The sequence below is a fragment of the Symphodus melops genome (assembly GCF_947650265.1).
Source record: "Symphodus melops genome assembly, chromosome: 23".
Classification (NCBI taxonomy): Eukaryota; Metazoa; Chordata; class Actinopteri; order Labriformes; family Labridae; genus Symphodus; species Symphodus melops.
Window position 1 is genome coordinate 12,027,200 of NC_136713.1, and position 19,329 is coordinate 12,046,528.

Below are 19,329 nucleotides of genomic sequence, written 5' to 3' on the forward strand. Positions count from 1 at the left end.
ATACACAGTGTTGGACAAAGAAGGCTAAACAACTTAATTACCTGAGCCAAAGTATCGATCCTTCTGGTCACATATTACTGCAATACAAGTGAAAGTTGAATAGAAGGAAACTCTTCACTTCAGCCACTTTACAAATGGAGATCGGAAGAGAAGGATGAGTGTACAACAGTTTTCCTTCCATTTTTTTGAAGTACTTTGCACATACATTTTAGTTTTTGAGCTCCTTAAGAATCAAGCTAAGAAGATGTTCGTCATACTGATGTGTTGCCAAATTGTGTTACGTACAAGTACATATCATTAGTGGAGATAGACAGGGTAGAAAAATGAAATTGATTTTTGTGTGCCTAAAAACTTCATGCCACCCCTCCATATGTAATCGCTCCAGATGGGCCCCCAGAGTAAAAAAAAAAAAAAAAAAAAGTCTGGACATGACCCTGCCTAACAGGCAAAACTGGTGATCTGCACCCTCCTGCAGAAGTGTCATTCTTTACAGTTAAGGTTGCCTGCAGTGTGGACGCAGTCAAAAGGAAACCTTAAAAGATGCAGAACACCGTCAGTCATTTTTTAGCTCCCACTCCATTCTGACCTGCTTTGCTTTGTGAGCTAAGCATTATACTATATTGTTGTTTGCTATCATTGCAAACATGCTCCCTTTGGTATTCTACAGGTTAGACCAAATAATGTGTATAAAATATTTATTTACTCTTTTAGTAAATACAAGAGTGCTGTGCTTATTCCAACTTGAATTACATCTCCACAGGGAGTGTTGGACTGCCTGGAGAGCCGGGCAGCAGTGAGACCTGTGTGTGAGGTGCGCCACTGTGGCTGATTGAGCCATGATACTGCCTGCGCCGACTGGGGAGGTGTTGAGTCAGTTTCCATCTCCTCCATCTCCTCTGAAACTCATGCTGCACCTGGAAAATACAAGTCATAGCTTCCTTAATTTTTTTTATCTCAAATTCTGAGCCTTTATCTGGAACATTTTTGGATTTATTTTTGCTAACCAGTTCTTACCTCTCCATTCATGAAGCAGTAGAGCACAGCGACCACAAAACCCTTAAAGATTTGAGGACAAAAAGGACACTTAGGGTTATGAATTGATGCTAAACCTAACAAGGTTAATCATAGTGTTGTTTATGTTATTAGTTTTTGAAGTATAAATTTGCTGTTTTGTACTTGAACGTTACTGGATAATATCCGCGAATGCAACACGGTTCTCACGTTCCAAGTTACCACACTGACTTTACACAGTTTCTCCTGCTGGAACCCGAGTAGTTTTTTCCCGCAGCAAGTCAGATGGACTCTGTTGCTTCTTTGCTACTTCTGCATTGTTTTATTTATGTCACCTCCTACGACCGAAATTATCTGAATATTTTCAGGAGTGCATATGTGAAAACAGCTTTAGTGTAAGTTTTATTCACCACAACCCCAAACCGCTTGGACCATCTTATTTTACCTGTGTGGATGACAGGGCCAGCTCTGCAAAGGTCCTTATCAGAAACACTGAGCGGCTTACATCAACAGGGAAAAAAACAAACAGGATGTAATGCAGACCAAAAAGAACCACCAGAAAAAATGTGGATTTGATCAGCCTCCTGTAGAAAAAAAAAACAGGCATGTATCATTTATAACTGCTCATTCATATCTCCAAAATGAAAGGTCACATATTGTGCAAAATACACCTTGCCATTTTTTAAAACACTAATATCTGTCCCTTGTCCGTCTACAAATCACCTGCTTGCCACTTTTCAGAAAATGTGTGCTCAAACAGGCCATTTGGAGATATTCCCTTCATGACATCACAAAGGGCAGTAGCCCCTCCCCTCAGGTGGGTGACACTCCCACAGCTAGATGTTTGCTCTGCCCTCTTAGTCTGCCTTCTCACCATAAACATTTGGGCATGAAGTGAGAATCCCCAAGCCACCCGAGCCCTTCTAAAGGGGCGTGGTCATACACAGTTAATTTGCATTTAAAGCTACAGACACCGAAACAGCCTGTTCTGAGCAGGGTGTCACTTTTACCAAGAAACTTCAGACATGTTTTGGGGAGCTTTGATACTTGTTGAAAGTGAGAACTGAAGTGAGATCAAGGTGTCTCACCTTCCAGTTAAGAGATGGCAAGCTGAGCCATGGCGGCCCAAAATCACAAAAGATAACTAACCCAAACTTTGCACATTAACAGTGGTAGAACACGAGAACACCAGTGTGATAAATACTCACTTGTACTGGCTGAATTCATTCCACTGAGCACCTGGCATTCGGAGTTTGCTCATCAATATCCTCAAAATTCCCAAGAAAAAGACGAGATTGACCTATAATTGTCAAATAGACATTTAGGTAATACGTTTATTCCTCTTTTTTTTGCCAAGATGTAGGTTAAAATATTTATCAACACATTTTTAGGTATTCAGATTGATTATTATTGGGCCAATGCAACTGCTGGCCACCTTTCTAGACATCCCTGGCAAGCAAAATAGTGTCTACTCTACCAAACTGTACGACACCAAACCAGACTTCTTGGTGAGACAGGGCTATAGTGCTACAAGCAGGCGCTGTAATATTAAACAACTTTATTATTAGGGATAACCGACACTACCATTGAGCTATTGTCATCCAAGTGTATGCTTAGTTTTATATTTAATGGCAGACAAAATGTGTTATCATTTCTTATCACCTAACTCTTAGCAAGAATAAATGTAGTTCCCAAAAATGTGATATGTTAAAAAAAAAAAAAACAGAAGTTGTTTTCTTACACATATTGTCAGAAGAACAGGCACCCAAAGTATCCACCAAATCCATTTATGTCTCCTGGATTCCCAACAGCTTGGGTACCAAAAGAAAAATCAAGAATTTTAATCATATCATTTTCATAAGCTTGTAACATTAAATAAATGAGTGAAAAACTCTTACCCTTCATCTTCATAGAAGTACTTGGAACAGCCCCAGGAGACAATAACAACCACAGGTAATCCTGTATCATAAAGGAAGTAACCTTAAACGCCCACAATCATTATTTGTGACTCTAGGTATTGTACTTATGATTTCGTTCATAGCTTCTTATACAATATAGACACGCAGAATAGACGAGAACACTCAGCAGTATTAAAGAAAATGACAGCACATATCTGGCAGATGTCCAAAGCTAGGACCAAGTTGAAATCACATCGTTGACACATCACCTCCAGGGTATAGTTGAGGAAAATAAGCACCTTGTTGCCTTCAAACTCCAGCCCCCTCGTCCACCGTAGATGCAGTGTGAGGACCTTTTCCCAATAAAAATGGTGGCGTCCCTACGCCACCATCGCCTGGGTACCCTCCAGGGGTCACGGTCACAGGATTCGGTGCTTCCCAGTCAATTATCACCGACGATTGAAAATGATGTTCTCCAAAAAGTTTCGACAAACTCTGTTGGTTTACCTCCTTCTTCTTGTTCAGATATTCTGGTATCAGGTATGCCAACAATATTACTATTGCTGCGATGCGCCCGGCCCTCGAGGTCGTCCACCTTACGCTTAAGTGCGTTGTTTTCATGTTTGTCTTTTCTGAACTGCTCATGCGGTCATCCTGCTCCAACAGCTGCTCTTCAATAGATTCCACCTTCTCTACCATTTCGTCTTGACTGCTTTGTTTTGCCTGAAGAGTCTGTACAGCTTATCGAATGTAATGTATTTCAGGACCTTATCTTTGTCCCATATCAGCGGCAGTTCTTTCGCATCCTCACGCTTTCTGACCTCTTGTGCATACCAACGCAAAAAGTGTAAAAGTTGGACCTTAACGCTTTGGGGAAGTTCCTGAGGCTTTTAAAAGTTAAATATGGACAGTCAAAATATTCATTTAAAAGTTTGACGGAGGAGCTTCTGGAAACATGTGTACTCTATGCGCTGCTCGTCAGCGCCCCCTACTCTAAGTATTGCATAAGAAAAAGAAAAAAAAGTAGCAAGTCTCCTTACCCCAGCTCAGAGCGATGTACCAGGCCAGGTGTTTCTTCAAGGAGAAGAAGGAGCGGCTCACTAGAGTGAACAGGAAGTGACCCTCAGCCAGCAGCCAGCTGTAGTTTGCCAAGATGGAGTAGTTGGAAAATATCACCACAACCTTACATGCCACCTGACATGAAGGAATGTAGGGGGGTTAATCAGCCATTCTTAATCTATGTAAGTGCAAGTATGTAAATGTATTTGCATCATCATCACTATCATCCCTTCATTATTATAATTTGGAATGAAAATATTAAAGGGTCTGGGAAAAAAAAAACCCTTGTAATTTCTGATGCTCCTTTTAGTTTCTGCATAGAAGACTTAAAACATTAAAAACTGCTTTTTTGTTCTGTACAGTGTTTTGTCGAGTCCCACTGTTAATTAGCGAATATTAGCATACTAGCACCAGCATAGCATAGTAGTAGTGTAGGATTTTATTGCAGCTATTCACCTAATTACGAAATTATTTCACCAGTTAAAAAGGATTTAATTTGAGTTTCATTGTATTGCACTAACAGTTCTTTCTGGCTGTCACCACAAGAGGGTGCTATAGGCCTAAGAATTAAAACAAGCAGTATCAACTCCAACAGTGTCAAGCATGTACATGCACAGTTAAGTGACCATCTTGTCTTCATTGTATATTATTTCCCAACTGTAATTATTGGATCAACACAATACATGCCTGTTTATATAGACCAAAAAATAGATCTAAGAGAATGATCTCTATCAGATTATTTTTTCCCCAATATTGGTATCAGGATCGGCCCCAAAAACCTTTTGAGAAGGAACACACAGCTGATTGTTTAGGAGTAGTTGATGAGGGTAAGTGCATGTTCCTTCGTTAAAAAAAAAAAAGTAAGTTATGTATATTTATGCATACCACATAGTAGTCACAATGGTAGAGCTCTGCATTGGTGAATAGCAGAGAGTCCCTGATGAAGATGAAGACGGCTCTCAGGATAAAAGAGATGAACATCTGGATATGAATGTAGTTCCTGGTACAATGAAGCTTTCTGAAGAAATTCAAAGTTTGAAGTTACAAAATCAGTTTTTCTCAAATATCTTGGATAGTTGAAGGTGATAGAAAATATAGAAGAAAAAAAATCCAACCTGAACAGACAGAATATAGTGATAGCGATGGTGAGAGAGATGAGAGAGAGTGTATATCCCACTGTGTACATGGTCTTCATGTAGGAGAAGTACAAATGATGATCCGAGGACTGTACAAGTGAAGGAGATAATCACCTATTAGACAAACTGATTTCACAATTTAATTTCTGTAAATATGTTTGTCAACTTTTTTCTGATTTTATTCCTTAATTCCTCATGCTTCGTACTTTAGTACACCAGGGGTCAGTAAGGAAAACAGTCTTAATTAACATTTCATAAACAAGCAGTCGACCACACGTACATGTATATACACAGGCATACACTATAATGATAGAAAAAACATTGCATGTGCCCTGGCTTAGTTGGAAGGGTTGCCTGTCTCTCATCTGGAAGGTTGGGGGTTCTGTCCCCAGGTCCTGCAACCACACGTCTGATATGTACTTGGGCAGGAACCTTACTGCTCCAGCTGCTTTGCCGGCAGTGGTGTGTAATGTGTATGAATGGAAAGTTACTTCTGATGGTCCCTCATTTGGAAGGCGTGTGAAGCTACAAAATGGCCATATAAGTCCATTTACCATAACTACAGTATGTGCTGTCGTTAAACAGTATGTGCTGTAATTAAACATAGAGCAAAGATGTTCAGTCAAACAGCACCCATCAAAAACAAGAATCAAATACACACATAAAAAGAGACACAAAACATTACTGTATTTTTAAATTCTAATTTGATCATCTTGTTCATCTAGTTATTAATGCATAATCAACACATACTGTTTTCTTTAAAATATCACCAACCTCTCCGGGAAAGTGAAGTGTCTCGTTGAAAGTGAAGCCGCACGATTCTTCATGAGGGACAAGTGGGTCTGACCAGCCGTCGGTAGTGCAGTTGCGATGCACTTTACCTGCAAAATAGCAATCAATTTTATTCATTTTTTTTACATGTGTATCTAAGTATGCAAGCAAATCACTTTCCTTGCATATTATTCAATTATTCAAGTCGTATCTCACCTTCTGAACTGAAAAACTCGTGGTTTGGACAAGGTTGAGAGACAGTTTGTCCAAGATAAGCCGATGGCCAGCAGTTCAGGCCATCCCACATTCCTTTGCAGTATACACTGGTGTTGCTTTCTTGATAGGTCAGAACAGAAAATTACTCTTTTATTTTACATGCATTTTAAAAAGATTCTATATGCTTACAGATTCTAGGAGTAAAAGTACAAGGTGTGTTCTGGGTGCTTTATATTTTTGTGACCACTAGGTCACCAGAACACCTATCCACATTTTTTATAGATTAAATATAAAATTCCTTCAGCAGTTTCCACTGAAAAAATAACAGAGAATATTACCCACCTGATAGGCCTGCTTCTTGTGATTTATTCAGCTGCACATCGTTCATGCATTTCTCCTCTTCTTTCACAAGATTGACATGAGGATGACAACCTGATGATGACTTTGCCTGCAATTAAAGTATGACTAGAGGCTGACATGGTTCTCAAAAGTTTTCATAGATTGATTAAACACATTTTCATTCTTACCTGGGCTAAGAGTAACACTCCAATAAGTCCAACTCTTTCCATTGTCTCTGACAGGTTAGGTGACTATCTCAAGAATAAACCCACATCAATCTGATAAGAATAAAAAACAAGCATCCTGCCATGCAGGAGATATATGACACGTCTGAAAAATAAAGAAGGCCCAATCAGAATGCCGATATGTAAAGTGGCCTGCACGGCAATCGGATAAGGGTTTTATCTAGAAAGCTATAATCAAACTAAAACTTCCTGTTAGTACTTTCAAAATAAAGTGTATTTTGGTTACAACTGTACTGTTTATTTCATGTGATTAAAATGAAGGCAACCGATAGCACTTTAAAAAGTTTAATATAATTTCTTTTTACTCAAATACGCAATGCATGTGTAAAAATAGAATATAATCCCCCCTTTTTTTTCTTTTGCCAAATAGGCCGATTTATAAATCGCAGACCTTTACTTTGAAAGGAAACTTGCCTGCTTCCGGGCTGTGCTGTTGTGCGATTGGTGCTCTGCAGTTTCCCCACGGCTCGCTCGTCCCGCCCCTTTCAGCGCTGTCGTCTCCATGGCAACGTCGGTGTTTAGTAGTGGGGCGCGTTCGCAACAAAAACGGGAGAATTGACTGAACAAAAATGACGGGATATGGCTGTTTTATCTGAATAAAATGTATTCAAATCCACTGCCTAAATCTTGAATAAGTTATAAAGTTCGATTTTCTGAAAGGTTTAAAGGTTTATGTAATTTTACACATGAATATTTGATAGCAGCCTAGGCCAAACCATATTGATCAATATTGAAGATATTATGATGCTTCCCAACATTACACTTTGACTGTCCTTGACTGTCCTAAATACCTCTGACATTACTCACATTAGGGAGTCAGAGCTCAGCTGACAATATAGCCAGGATGGACATCTCTGACCCGCAGATGCTCTCCAAGTCTTTCCAGAGGGTGACTCCCATGATGCCTCTGAGCCAGCTGGTGGAGGGGAGTAGGAGTACATCAAACATCCCCAATCCTCTTCTGGAATCAAGTAGAAACCTGACATCAAAAACCTTCCTAGAAGTTGCAGTGACTTTCAGTTGCCTTACAAGCAGTGACTAGGAGCATAGTTTCTTCTTGGTTAACTTTTTTTTTGTTGTGGTCGAAAAATTGGTGTTGTCTTGTAACTTAAAACATTTCTAACAGTATTTTTTAAATGTATGAAAAAGTACTTGCTCTTAAAAAAAAAAACCGCATATACATAATCGTTGCATTTAGTTTTTTATTTCCCCTATGCAGAACTCTTTACCAAACTGAAAAGCAACAGCGTGATCCAAGCAGACCCCTCCAAGCTTCACTTCAGCCGGTTTGAGCTGGGGAAGGATTACGTCAAGATACTGGTGAGGAAATCCTTTTTTTCCCCCAGAATATCAATTTCCTCAAGTGCAAAAAAAAAAGTAATTCCAAGGCTAAAATACTTGCATTAGGTTAATGGGACAGATTATATCTCTGACATCAACTTCTTCAAATCAGGCTTAACAGATGTCCAGCTTAAGTGCAAGCAGCGCATCTTAAAGTCCGGTCCCCACAGTGTCTGTCAAGAAAAAGCTGGCCCTTATACAAATGCAGTTGATTAGTAAGAAGAGTTTTGATTGACTCTAAATCAGTGACAGTGTGATGGTTTTTCCACGTTGGAGCATTCATTTCTCATGAAAGCTGAACATGGAGCTGTAACATGGAGGTCTATAAAGAGAGAGTACACCAAGATGCAGGCAATGGCCTCTACGGTAGGTACTGTAAGGCAAGCATGTACTGTACCTGATGTTTGAACTTCTTATTTCAACCGATCTGAATGCACAATGAAGCATTTAAGACTCGATTTAAGAAGGAAGTACATCACAAAAAAGGGTTTGCGGGAGTGCACAAGGTTGGAGGAAAATGATCATTTTCATCTCTCTGTTTTCTTTTTCCCAGAAAATAATCAACATCTCATCTGAAGTCATGGATATTCATATCATTCCCACACAAACGAAGCACTTCAAAACATCATATATAAAAAAAGTACTTCTTTTCATTGCAAACTGCTGACCAGAAAACCACTCAGGTTTTTTTTACAGCTATTCAGCTGTGTTCTAACTGTTGTTTTTTTCAAGTATCAACTCATTCCGGGTCTTGCCTACACGGTGAAGGTCAGTTTCTGTCCCGACGAGTGGCATTACTTCTATGACAGTGTTCGGGTTCTTTGCAAGGTTTGGGTCCAAAGATTTGTCCACCTTTGGCGTGTTATGAGTCTTAGGAATAAAAATAGTCAACTAGGAGGACTTAAAAGTTGATGTTGTCATGGTTACTGGTAATTAATCTGTGGTCATCTCCTTCATCCTTTTTTACACCTTTACTTTGATGCTTTTTCTTATTCTTGTTCATTCAACCGACGTGCATTCTTTGTAAGGGGGAAGAGAACCTGTTAATTCCAGTTCATTGATGACCTACACATCCCCCCTCACATCCACCTGTCAGAAGTACCACTTGGACTAAGGTGAGTATTTATACCATACAGTGTGAGTCTTGGGCTCTTTAGTGGGCAGATTTTCTGACCTCCTGTCTACCTGAGGACTTCCCTGTCTATTTCCTGTCTATTAGTTTTTTTAACTGAGGACTTTCCTGTCTATTAGGAGGTTTCCTTTTTTTATTATTTAGTCATAAAAAAGTAACCTCATGCATTCTTGTCCACCTGTCTCTAGTGTTTCACATGCTATACCCCTGAATTGCGGTTGTCCTATTGACTTTGAGTTCCGGCTGTTTGTCATTCAACCCAATGAAGCGCTGTCCATCAGTCCTCTTACAGGTATGGACTCAATACATTATGAGCAGTATAATATGAAGATAAAACTGATGGTTGGGCGCAGTGTAGCGGTTTGTCAGGAGGCTGAGAGGCGATCTTTGCCTGGTTGGCTGAAAGTAAGTTGAAGACAACATTTCCATCATGGTGACCCCCATTAACTGAACCCCCCCCCCCCTCCCCCTGGACAGGCGTGTGTCAAGAGGGATGGTAAAGGGTGGCACGAAACCACCCTTGAAATTTGATTGGCCACCCCAAAATCCTAAAATATGATTGGCCATTTGCTTTCTCAGACGCTTGTTTTCAAGTCGAGTACTTGTGCTTCATTCTAGTTGAACTGGGAAGTGTGAAATTCCGAGTTCCCTGTCGAAGTGTCAATTGGAACGCCCCCTGAAGTCGTATTTACTATTCGGAAAGTCAGAGTTGTCCGAGCTGCCAGAGTTAGAATCCAACATGGCTGCTACGCGGATCAACTGTACGCTGTGGACATGGTGTCTTTTTATTTTTCCGCACAAACTATCACATAGTGTTTTGTTACCGTCTGGTATTAGCCACCAAAACAACGTTTATCCTGCAGGTGTCCATGTTGCTTTTCCGACTTGCAACTGGAACACTCTCAACTCGGTGTGACGTCACTCCCAGCTCCGACCTCCCAGTGAAGAGGTAAATGGAACGCAGTGTTGGAACAAGCTGGTATTAGTTTTCTTTGTTTGAAAAAGAAAACTGAAAGAAAATAAAAGTGTCTAATTTTTAGATTTTGATGCTGGACTCAAGAATTAGGCTAAGAAGATTAAAAGAACATGTTTCTAGTCTCTTGTTACTTAAAGTAGACATAAGTGGAGATAGAAAGTGGTAAATAAGTAAAAAATAACATTTGTGTTTGAACCTACACTTTATGCCATCAGTTCCTGCCAATGGATTATATAACTCAGGCTTCATCCTTGTTTATTTACAGTCTATGGTTTCAACATGGATTAAGCTGGGGAGATACTATGTACTTTGCATGTAGTCAGCTATAGCTGGTATCTACGTGCAAAAAAATTTCTGGAATCACTGACCTAGGTGTAGATCAAATGTGTACACACATAACTCATGCCCCTCGCTCTTCCAGGTGTGATACCAGATTATTGTGACCTTCCATCCTGTCCAATACCAGACTTCTCAAGTCACCATCCATCTGATCATCTCACAGTTCAACACCAAACCCTACCTATGCACCATCAGGTAACCCCCAGGTAATTGGAGAAATTAAGTATCGTTATAGTTTTAAAATCCGCTGGATCGTCCATCCAGTGAAACATGCAAGTTAGCCGAGGTTAGCTTCTTCAAAGGTTAGGCTGTTTATTTAGATGTGCGGTTGAACGACCAAACTAGGTCTTATGTTGAGTTCCTATCTGAGGGGTTTTTTCCAGCCAATGTTTTATTCTGCTCCCATGAGAAAGTGGATGCTATCAATCACACTTTGGTATCTATCTAGCGACTGTCTTGGCGTTATCTCAGTCAGTAGTTAATCATTCATGAAAATAGCTCGATAGCTGGCCCGGCTTTATCAAGATGTATATGCCCCCCAATAGACAGCGAGCATATAAAACACTCTCACGTCAAATAAAAGATGACATTTTCCAGTGACAGATTAAGAGATACCTGCTGGGTTGGTTTTCATCTTGAACCACTACCAGCTCCTTCTTTCCTTGGATGAATTTTGTTCTACTGCAGACTGGTCATTCAGTGTTAGAGTCTCTTGTATGGTACAGATTTATTTTAAGTCTGATGAATATATTTTGTGTTCATATGTTTCATTCTTATACAGCTATAAGAAGTGAGTCTGGAAAACTCATAACATAATATCTTTGCACACAACTGTCTTTGTCTGAGTGTTTGTTTCTCAAACGTGTATGCCTATTTGTCCATTTACTTTGTAATTGTGATCCCCAAGAAACAAGGCTTTAAAGTATCTCTAAAATCGCAGCAGATAACCTTGAGGATTCATTATCCATAACCCAAGAACTTTTATGTACAGAAGTCTGACCCTTTATATGATATCGAAGAAAGATTTGAACCGGTTGAAACAGTCCGCCCCAGCTCGAGCCGGCCCAGGCTCAGCATCCTCACCGCCGTCAACGGGCCACATTCTCCTCCTTTCTTTCTTTAAATAATTGGGATGCAATTTCATCAGAGTTATTGTAGATTTTAAAGAGATTTGTAGCCTAAGCGGTTTGATTTGAGACTGTGTTGATAGGATAAAAAGCTAACCTTTTGCGCTACCCTTTTTCCTTGAGCATTTTTTTTGCTCCATCCTTGAGGATCCTTGTAGGCCCACTTGGCATTTTTTTCAGGGCAGAAAAGCGCTGACTTTGCGCTCAGGAGTATTCCCATGAAGCGTTTGTTAGCTGAGAAGAAAAGCGCTGCACGTCCTTCTTGTCTCTGTGACAACACTCTGCTGACACTGGTGGCTGTGTGACCAACATTACTCCCTTACTTTTTACAACATGTTTTATTTATCTTTATTTGATCAGACATTGAGCAAATGTGGGTACAAGATACAATTCCCTGTAGGTGGCAAAACTACAGGGAATAACAGCGCCTTTCTATAAGGTTGAAAGATTTTCAATAGATGCTTCTCTTCAATGAAAACAATTGAAAAAATAAGCTGGCACTCTGAAAGACAGCATAAGGCTTCGTGTCCACCAAGCTTCTTTTTTTTTTTTTCTTCAAATATATTATATTTGACCAACAAATACATTCCCTGATTCCAGGAAGAGTTACATGGTGTCATGGTTCACTCTTGTTAAGTTTTTGTCTCTTTGTGATGCTCTGTCCTTGTGTTTATTTTATTGTTTTCCGGCTTAGCCTTTACTGTTTCATGTTTTATTTTATAATTTCGTATCATTTGTTTTAGTGTGCGTTGTTGTTACATTTTTCTACTTCTCTGTCTGTCTTCAGTGTTTCTTGTCTTGTCTTTCTTCCTGCCACTTGTTGGTGTGTGTTGCGTGTGTGTGAATCGTGTGTGTGGGAGAAGCATGTCTCCAAATAACACAGTGTAAAACCCTCAGGGATTTATGAGGTATATTAAAGTCTAAATAATTCCATCAAAGTTTGAGCACATTTCATCACCAGTTTTTCTTTTGTTGTACATTTTATTTGCTAGTGAGCGTGGAGGAATGCCCGGTAATGGAGAAGCAGCGTCTGCAGCGTATAATCAACTGTTACCTGCAACCCAAGTGTCTCGATGTCAAGTCAAATACAGGAAGACCAAGGAGGGTGAAAACTACCTACTGTATATATAACATTGAATTTAAAACATGTCATATATAAAGAATAATAAAAAACGTTTTTTTCCCCTCTCAGAGTTTTCTTCCTTCACTACCGGTACAACTTCATCAAGTCATGAAGAAACAAGAGCTATTGTCACACATCCGCTCAGACCTGTGAAGGCAGCTGGTGTACATCCTCCTCCTGCAGCTGTGCCGTGGTTTGTTTTACTCAAACAATACAATTAACCTCATACTAAAACACCTGCAGAGTTTCACACAGAGGAGTTTCATTTAGTACCATCAAATATGCAAAGTGTGGAACACACTGAATTTGTTTTTTTTTCGCCCTCCTTGTTTTCTTGTAATTTTCTTAGTTCCCGTTTAAATTGGACATTTTACCGAATGTTTCTGAACAGGCCTGGATTTCAAAGTATTTCTTACCTCAGTGGTCCTCGTCATGCGAAATCAAGCATTCAATTACCAGGCCCGTGTTGAACCAAATCAACCCGACCTTTGCCCCCCACCTTTTATGAAAGTAAAGATGAAGGGCATCATTTCCAAGCAGAGAAGTTTGTTGTGCTCTCTGACATGGCGGCGTGTAAATATAATCAGAAACAATACCGTGATGAAGATTAAGACTATCGAACCACACTCATGACACCAATGGTCATTACTCACAAAGCCTGTCAAAGTAGAAAAAGGAATCCCGACTGGAGGTTCACATGTAGAATCAATTAAAAAGTGACGGGGGTTTGTGTGGCTGCTCCTGCCTTTGGAGGCATTTTTAATAAGGGCACCACACATTTTAGTTTCATAATGAATTCTGGTGACTTGGCTTTGATCATGATGAATAACAATGACAATATATGGCACAGAATTATTCCAGACACTTTCACAACTCTGGGGACGACGTCTCCCCTGTTTCTGATTTATTTTCTGGTATGTATCTGCAATGTTCATGAAAAAGATAGTTAATCATAAAACCACATTTACGGTGATGTGATTTCTCAGTCTTGTTTGTTTGTAAGTTTGCAGAGAGAGAGAGAGTGTACTTTATTTGTTTGCAGAAAAACGCCACCCCTGTCACTTTGTTTATGGAGCAGCCGCATGGATTGCTGACGATGCCCGGGTCTGTTTTTCTGGCATGGAGCCGATGCGGCCCCGATAACTCTGCCGTCTTCAGTATAAAACCTTGAAACAGCAATTAATACGTCTCCTTCCTCCCCTCTGACTGAAACAGCTCAGCCTCATTTCTGAATCAAACTAAATCAAGAGAGTCAATGCATGGAGACACACTTGAAAAACAGTCAAGTTCTGATTGTCGTTTGACCTCGTTGCACTTTTGCACAGTACCAGCTGCACTTAAAAGCAGCAATTGGATTTGTCGTTTATTGAGAGATGGGGCTATTATTTTATGATCGTGCAGATTCTGGATGTTTGTTTCAGAATTAACACTCCACCCAAAGTAAATGGTGCCTTGTATATGCGGTGGTTCGAGCCCTTTAAACTGTCAATGTGTTTTGCTGAATAAAAGTGATAATGCAGTTGGAAATACTCATCTAAAGGCAAGTTTGAACACTTAAACTGTCATATCTAATGCCTCTAAGAAAACTGAATATTTTTCCTCCTTTTCCACTAAGAGGCAGATAAACAGGCCTTTTTTCTTAGCCCCTCCCACTCATAGTGAGTCAAACACATCCCTGGTCCCCCAATAATTGTATGTCCTGTTGTCCAACATGTATCTCCCTGTGTTCACCCTCTGTCGGCGCGCTGTCCTTAAAACTGTATACTGGTGAAAAAGAATTTCCCCTCGGGGACAATAAAATAAGTCTAAGTCTAAAGTCTAAAGTCTATAGTCTATAGTATGCGTCATCCTGCATAAGACCACAACTTTTAACTGATTGTTTTTTTGTCTGAGTATTCCCGAAGATGTCAAACTAGTTTCCAGTTTCAAATTCAAAATCTTGAAACTAAAAATATTAATCCTTATGTGATTCATTAAATATATAATAATGCATTAAACTGTGTGTCACTTATTTCATTCTTCCCTCAACTGAAGCAGAATCACTCAAGTATGTTGCGTCCTTCACAATGCACTCCTGGACATTTCTCGGGCACAGCAAGGGAGCAAGACGTGTCCTTAAAAGGATGAAGAGTTTGACAGTTTCTCCTTGCATGTACATTACTCCCTCGTGTAATTTGAGGTATGTAATCACAGTAATAATGAAAACTGTAGCATGATATACAACCAGAATAAAAAGAATGATCACTTCTGAGTTAGCAGGTGAAATCGTATTGGCTTATTATGAAAAGTAAATGCTCTGAGATTGAATTTTAGCAGATTCCTCTCATTAAAAGATACGGGAAGAAACTGGGAATAAGAAGACATTTAAAGTGAAACGCTGCCATCTGCTGGATCTACTTCAGTTGTGCAGTTAAAAGAAATGATTCCAATCCAAGAGGTTGAGTGAACCCATTTGCATCCCATTTAATGCTTCGAGACTTGATCTGGATTTATCCCAATGGAAAAGATTTTGAACCTTAAATCCCAAAATGGTAAGGTCAAAGGCCCTAAACGAGCAAGCAAAGACAGTAAGGTGGTGAAGAAACTTGACTCCAATTGAGGGATTGAATCCCGATCATCCTATCCTGACTTGATCTGGATTTATACCAGTGTAAGGTTTTTAAACTATCCCAATGTTCTGAAATTGAAAGCACAAAATCCCAATACAAGCAACAGAGTGGTGTAGTGGTTAAGAAAATGGACTCCAATCCAAGAGGTTGAGTGATTGACTCCCACTGGATGCTTCAAGACTTGATCTGGATTTATACCAGTGTAAGGTTTTTAAACTATCCCAATGTCCTGAAATTGAAAGAGCAAAAACTCTAAACGAGCAATACTAAACAAGCAACAGGGTGGTGTAGTGGTTAAGAAAATGGACTCTAATCCAAAAGGTTGAGTGATTGACTCCCATTCGGTGCTTCAAGACTTGATCTGGATCTTTCAAAATGGAAAAGATTTTAAACTACCTTGAGTCCTAAAATGGAAAGGTCAAAGCCCCTACACGAGAGAGCAATGACGGTGTGGTGGTGGTGTCGTGGTTAAGCAAGTTGACTGTGATCCAAGAGATCGAGGGATTGAATCCCATTTGACCTGTCCTTATCTAACCTGGATTTATACAAGTGGAAAAGATTTTTAACTATACTTTTGTCCTGAAATTGAAAGGACAACATTCCTAAACTAGCAGTACAAAACAAGGAACACGGTGGTGTAGTGGTTAAGAAATATGACTCCAAACCCAGACTTCAAGGGATTGATTCTTGATTGTCCTATCCTGACTTGATCTGGATTTATTGCAGTGGGAAGATTTTTAAACTATCCTAATGTCCTGAAATTGAAAGCACAAAATTCGTAAACGAGCACAGCAATAAAAGGAACAAGGTGGAGCAGTGGTTAAGAAACTTGACTCCAGTCCATGAGATTGTGGGATTGAATCCCATTCAACCTAACCTGGAAAACAATTTTAACTAGCCATATCCTGAAATTGAAAGCACAAAATCCCTAAACGAGCATCAAGAACAAGGAGCATGGTGGTGCAGTGACTAAGAAACTTGACTCCAGTCCATGAGGTTGAGGGATTGAATCCCCTCTGACCTAAACTGGCAAAGATTTTTGACTATCCTAATGTTCTCAAGGAACAGGGTAGTGTAGTGTTTAAGAAATTTAACTCCAATCCCAGATATCAAGGGATTGAGTCCGGGACTTGATCTGGATTTATTGCATTGGAAAGGTTTTTCCAACTATCCTAATGACCTGAAATTGAAAGTACAAAATTCCTAAATTAGCAAAATAACATGGTGGTGTAGTGGTTAAGAAACTGGACTCCAGTCCATGAGGTTGAAGGATTGAATCCCATTTGACCTAACCTGGGAGAGACTTTTAACTATCCTAATGTCCTGAAATTGAAAGCACAAAATCCCTAAACGTGCAAAAAGAACAAGGAGCATGGTGGTGCAGTGGTTAAGAAACATGATTCCAGTCCATGAAGTTGAGGGATTGAATCCCGTTCCACGTAACCTGGAAGACATTTTTAACTATCCTAATGTTCCTGAAGGAATAGGGTGGTGTAGTGCTTAAGAAACTTGACTCCAGTCCGTGAGATTGAGGTATCGAATCATGTTTAACCAATTCAAACATAATCTGGCTTTACTGCAGTGGAAAAGATTTTAATTTGTACTAATATAATTTTAATAAGGAGGCCAACAATGGTTTCCAACTAATCATGCGGTCACAAGAAAAGGACAAACCCTTTATGACCAATAAGACTTTAGTATGTCTATGGAGAAGTGGTTTTGTCAATTGACTTCAGTCCAAGAGGTTGTAGGATCAAATCCCAATCAATCCCCCTAAATCAAATGCAGGTTTAGTCTTATTGCAAAATACCTCAAATACAAAATGGAAATGTCAAAGGCTCCAAACAAGCACACAGATCAAGTGGGGTGGTAGTGTAGTGGTTAACACAGATGATTCTGAACCAAGAGGTTAATGGATCGATACCCGATGGACTTCTCCTGACATGATCTGGGTTTCTCCCACTGGGGAAGTTTTTAAACTATCTTGGAGTCCTGAAAGGACAAAGCCTTGAAACTAGCAAGCAAAGCAGCAATGGCGTAGTGTTTACAAGCGAAGACACCATAACAAGAGGTTGACTGTTCATATCGTGGTTGTGCCAGAAGTGACGAAGTTGATTTAGAAAAGTTCTAATGTTTCAAAATGAAAAGGACAATACCTCGAAAGCGCTCCTCACGGCTTTGCGTGAGTTCAAAATATTCAACTTCGCAACATATTTGCTTGATACTTAGATGTGACAGCCAATTATTATTTACAGAAATTCAGATGTCCGCAGACAATGAAGTCTGCGAAGAACAATTTTTCTGACTTCACTCATTAAGTAAAAGACAGCGATAACAGTATCCACTTTGGCTGAATAGCTGAAAGGAGACATAAACAAACACAAAAGGTGACAAGCCCCTCCCCCTCGGCTTGTGCTAAAGGATTAGCCAGGCAAAACTATGCTTAAATAAATGTAATCAACACAATGACGTTCAAATGAACGTCGGCAAATAATGAGAATTACCTTTTTTCCACGTTTGGGCTGTAGCCAGCTTGTGAGCCTCCTGCTGGACCACTAGCATACCACTAGCATGGCCTCGTCACGCCCTCTCGTTAACCATTATTGACTACACCTTTGCGTTTTTCCCCCCACAAGTCAGTTGACTGCAGTGAAGCCGTCGGAGCGGTCACACATTGAGTCCTGAGGGAAAAACCAAGTGGTTTTTTCAAACTTATAAAAAAATGCTAATGAAATATTTCTTTCAAGAACTTAATTATGAAGCCTTTAAACTTCTTTTCACTACAAACTACGTGAAAGTGAGCAAACTAAAAAAATATGCTGTAAAATTAGCTTTCTGCAGTGGCTAATAGCAGGACCTAGCATTGTCGGTCAAATATGGAGGGAAAAGCTCTCAAAACCCAAGAATTCAATGTGAAAGCTGCAGTGGAGCTTTACTTTAACACATGAACACGCTGATACCGTTACAGAAAAGATTAAGCCTTCAAAGAGTAAGTCAAATACTTTTTTGTTCGTCAATTGTTTGTCTCTCAGCATGCTTGTTAGCTTGTTTGCTTCCTGACGGCTAACTTTTTGAAAACTGTTTTCAAAGGAACAATTGAAGCGGGTACGGCGCGGGATATGAATACTTTGCTGCCATGGAAGAAATTTACTTTAAAATGTAAGTTGAAATTAATCAAGTTTTCAATCAGTCCTAGCATTCTTTTTGATGACTAACTTTCTTAAACTGGTCTCAACAGGAACTGAGCACCATGTGGCCATGAAAAAACTACCAAAAGTAAGTCACATTTTTAGTTATTTCTTTTTTCTGTTTCTATCTCCTCTGTCCAATTTTCTTTGCTAAACCTGTCTGCTACTGTGTTTGTTGGCGTATGTGAGGTGTTGCTATAAGCTAGTTAGCTGCTGCATGGAGAAAGAAATCTCACTGAGGCTTTTAAATGTTTCTTAACTTATTTTGCATACCCGTTTGCTGGTCTTGTGCTGAGGTCGGCTTGCTGTTGGTTTTCTTCATGATTTGTTGGTTTATACTTGTTTTTACTTGTCTTTTTACGTTGCATGAGTTTCTTGTGAGCTCCTGAACGGCTTCTTGCAGCATGTGGTGTTGATTGCAGCATGTGGACAAAGGCTGCTAGCTGCTGGATAATTTCCTCTTGCATGGTTTGCTAAACTTACTAGGCCATGGGGGCATTTGTTTTTCTTGAATATGATACTGTTAAATAACAGTTTGTCCTTCATACATACTTGGTTGCTTTTAGTGTCTGTAATTATCAGCGGAACAATTTATAAAGAAAAAACAGAGCACTTAAAATGTCTTTTATATAAAAAAGATAAATTACATTTCATATTTTCATGACACAACATAATAAAATAATATATATATATATATATATATATATATATATATATATATATATATATATATATATATATATATATATATATATATACATACATATACTTCAATTTTAATTTTGTCAACATTTAAAAACAATCATAAATGGAGGGTAT

The 19,329-nt window shown here is 39.4% G+C and overlaps 2 protein-coding genes and 1 long non-coding RNA gene across 4 annotated transcripts in view; 2 read left to right on the forward strand and 1 right to left on the reverse strand.

Moving 5' to 3' along the window:
• Window positions 1–678: 678 nt before the first annotated feature.
• Window positions 679–7,006, reverse strand: LOC306818600 (secretin receptor-like). Its single transcript, XM_079336262.1, has 13 exons — window positions 6,619–7,006; window positions 6,434–6,539; window positions 6,092–6,211; window positions 5,879–5,985; window positions 5,084–5,193; window positions 4,854–4,986; window positions 3,950–4,103; window positions 2,910–2,970; window positions 2,753–2,822; window positions 2,220–2,311; window positions 1,457–1,595; window positions 1,015–1,056; window positions 679–914 (listed from the first exon to the last, which is right to left on the reverse strand). Exons 1-13 carry the CDS (start codon window positions 6,658–6,660, stop codon window positions 747–749), a joined length of 1,344 nt encoding a protein of 447 aa, XP_079192388.1. The 5' UTR covers window positions 6,661–7,006; the 3' UTR covers window positions 679–746.
• Window positions 7,007–7,226: 220 nt separating this feature from the next.
• Window positions 7,227–13,646, forward strand: LOC306818606 (cilia- and flagella-associated protein 221-like). Its single transcript, XM_079336282.1, has 8 exons — window positions 7,227–7,310; window positions 7,492–7,646; window positions 7,895–7,995; window positions 8,570–8,656; window positions 10,012–10,097; window positions 10,546–10,669; window positions 12,583–12,711; window positions 12,785–13,646. Exons 2-6 carry the CDS (start codon window positions 7,520–7,522, stop codon window positions 10,565–10,567), a joined length of 423 nt encoding a protein of 140 aa, XP_079192408.1. The 5' UTR covers window positions 7,227–7,310; window positions 7,492–7,519; the 3' UTR covers window positions 10,568–10,669; window positions 12,583–12,711; window positions 12,785–13,646.
• Window positions 13,647–18,121: 4,475 nt separating this feature from the next.
• Window positions 18,122–19,329, forward strand: part of LOC306818608 — a 31,493-nt gene continuing 30,285 nt past the window's right edge. Inside the window, exons 1-3 of one of the 2 annotated variants that reach the window (XR_013778316.1) lie at window positions 18,122–18,311; window positions 18,413–18,481; window positions 18,561–18,598. This is a non-coding gene — a long non-coding RNA (uncharacterized lncRNA). The remainder of the gene's footprint in view (window positions 18,312–18,412; window positions 18,482–18,560; window positions 18,599–19,329) is intronic. The other variant, XR_013778317.1, reaches the window with a different exon arrangement.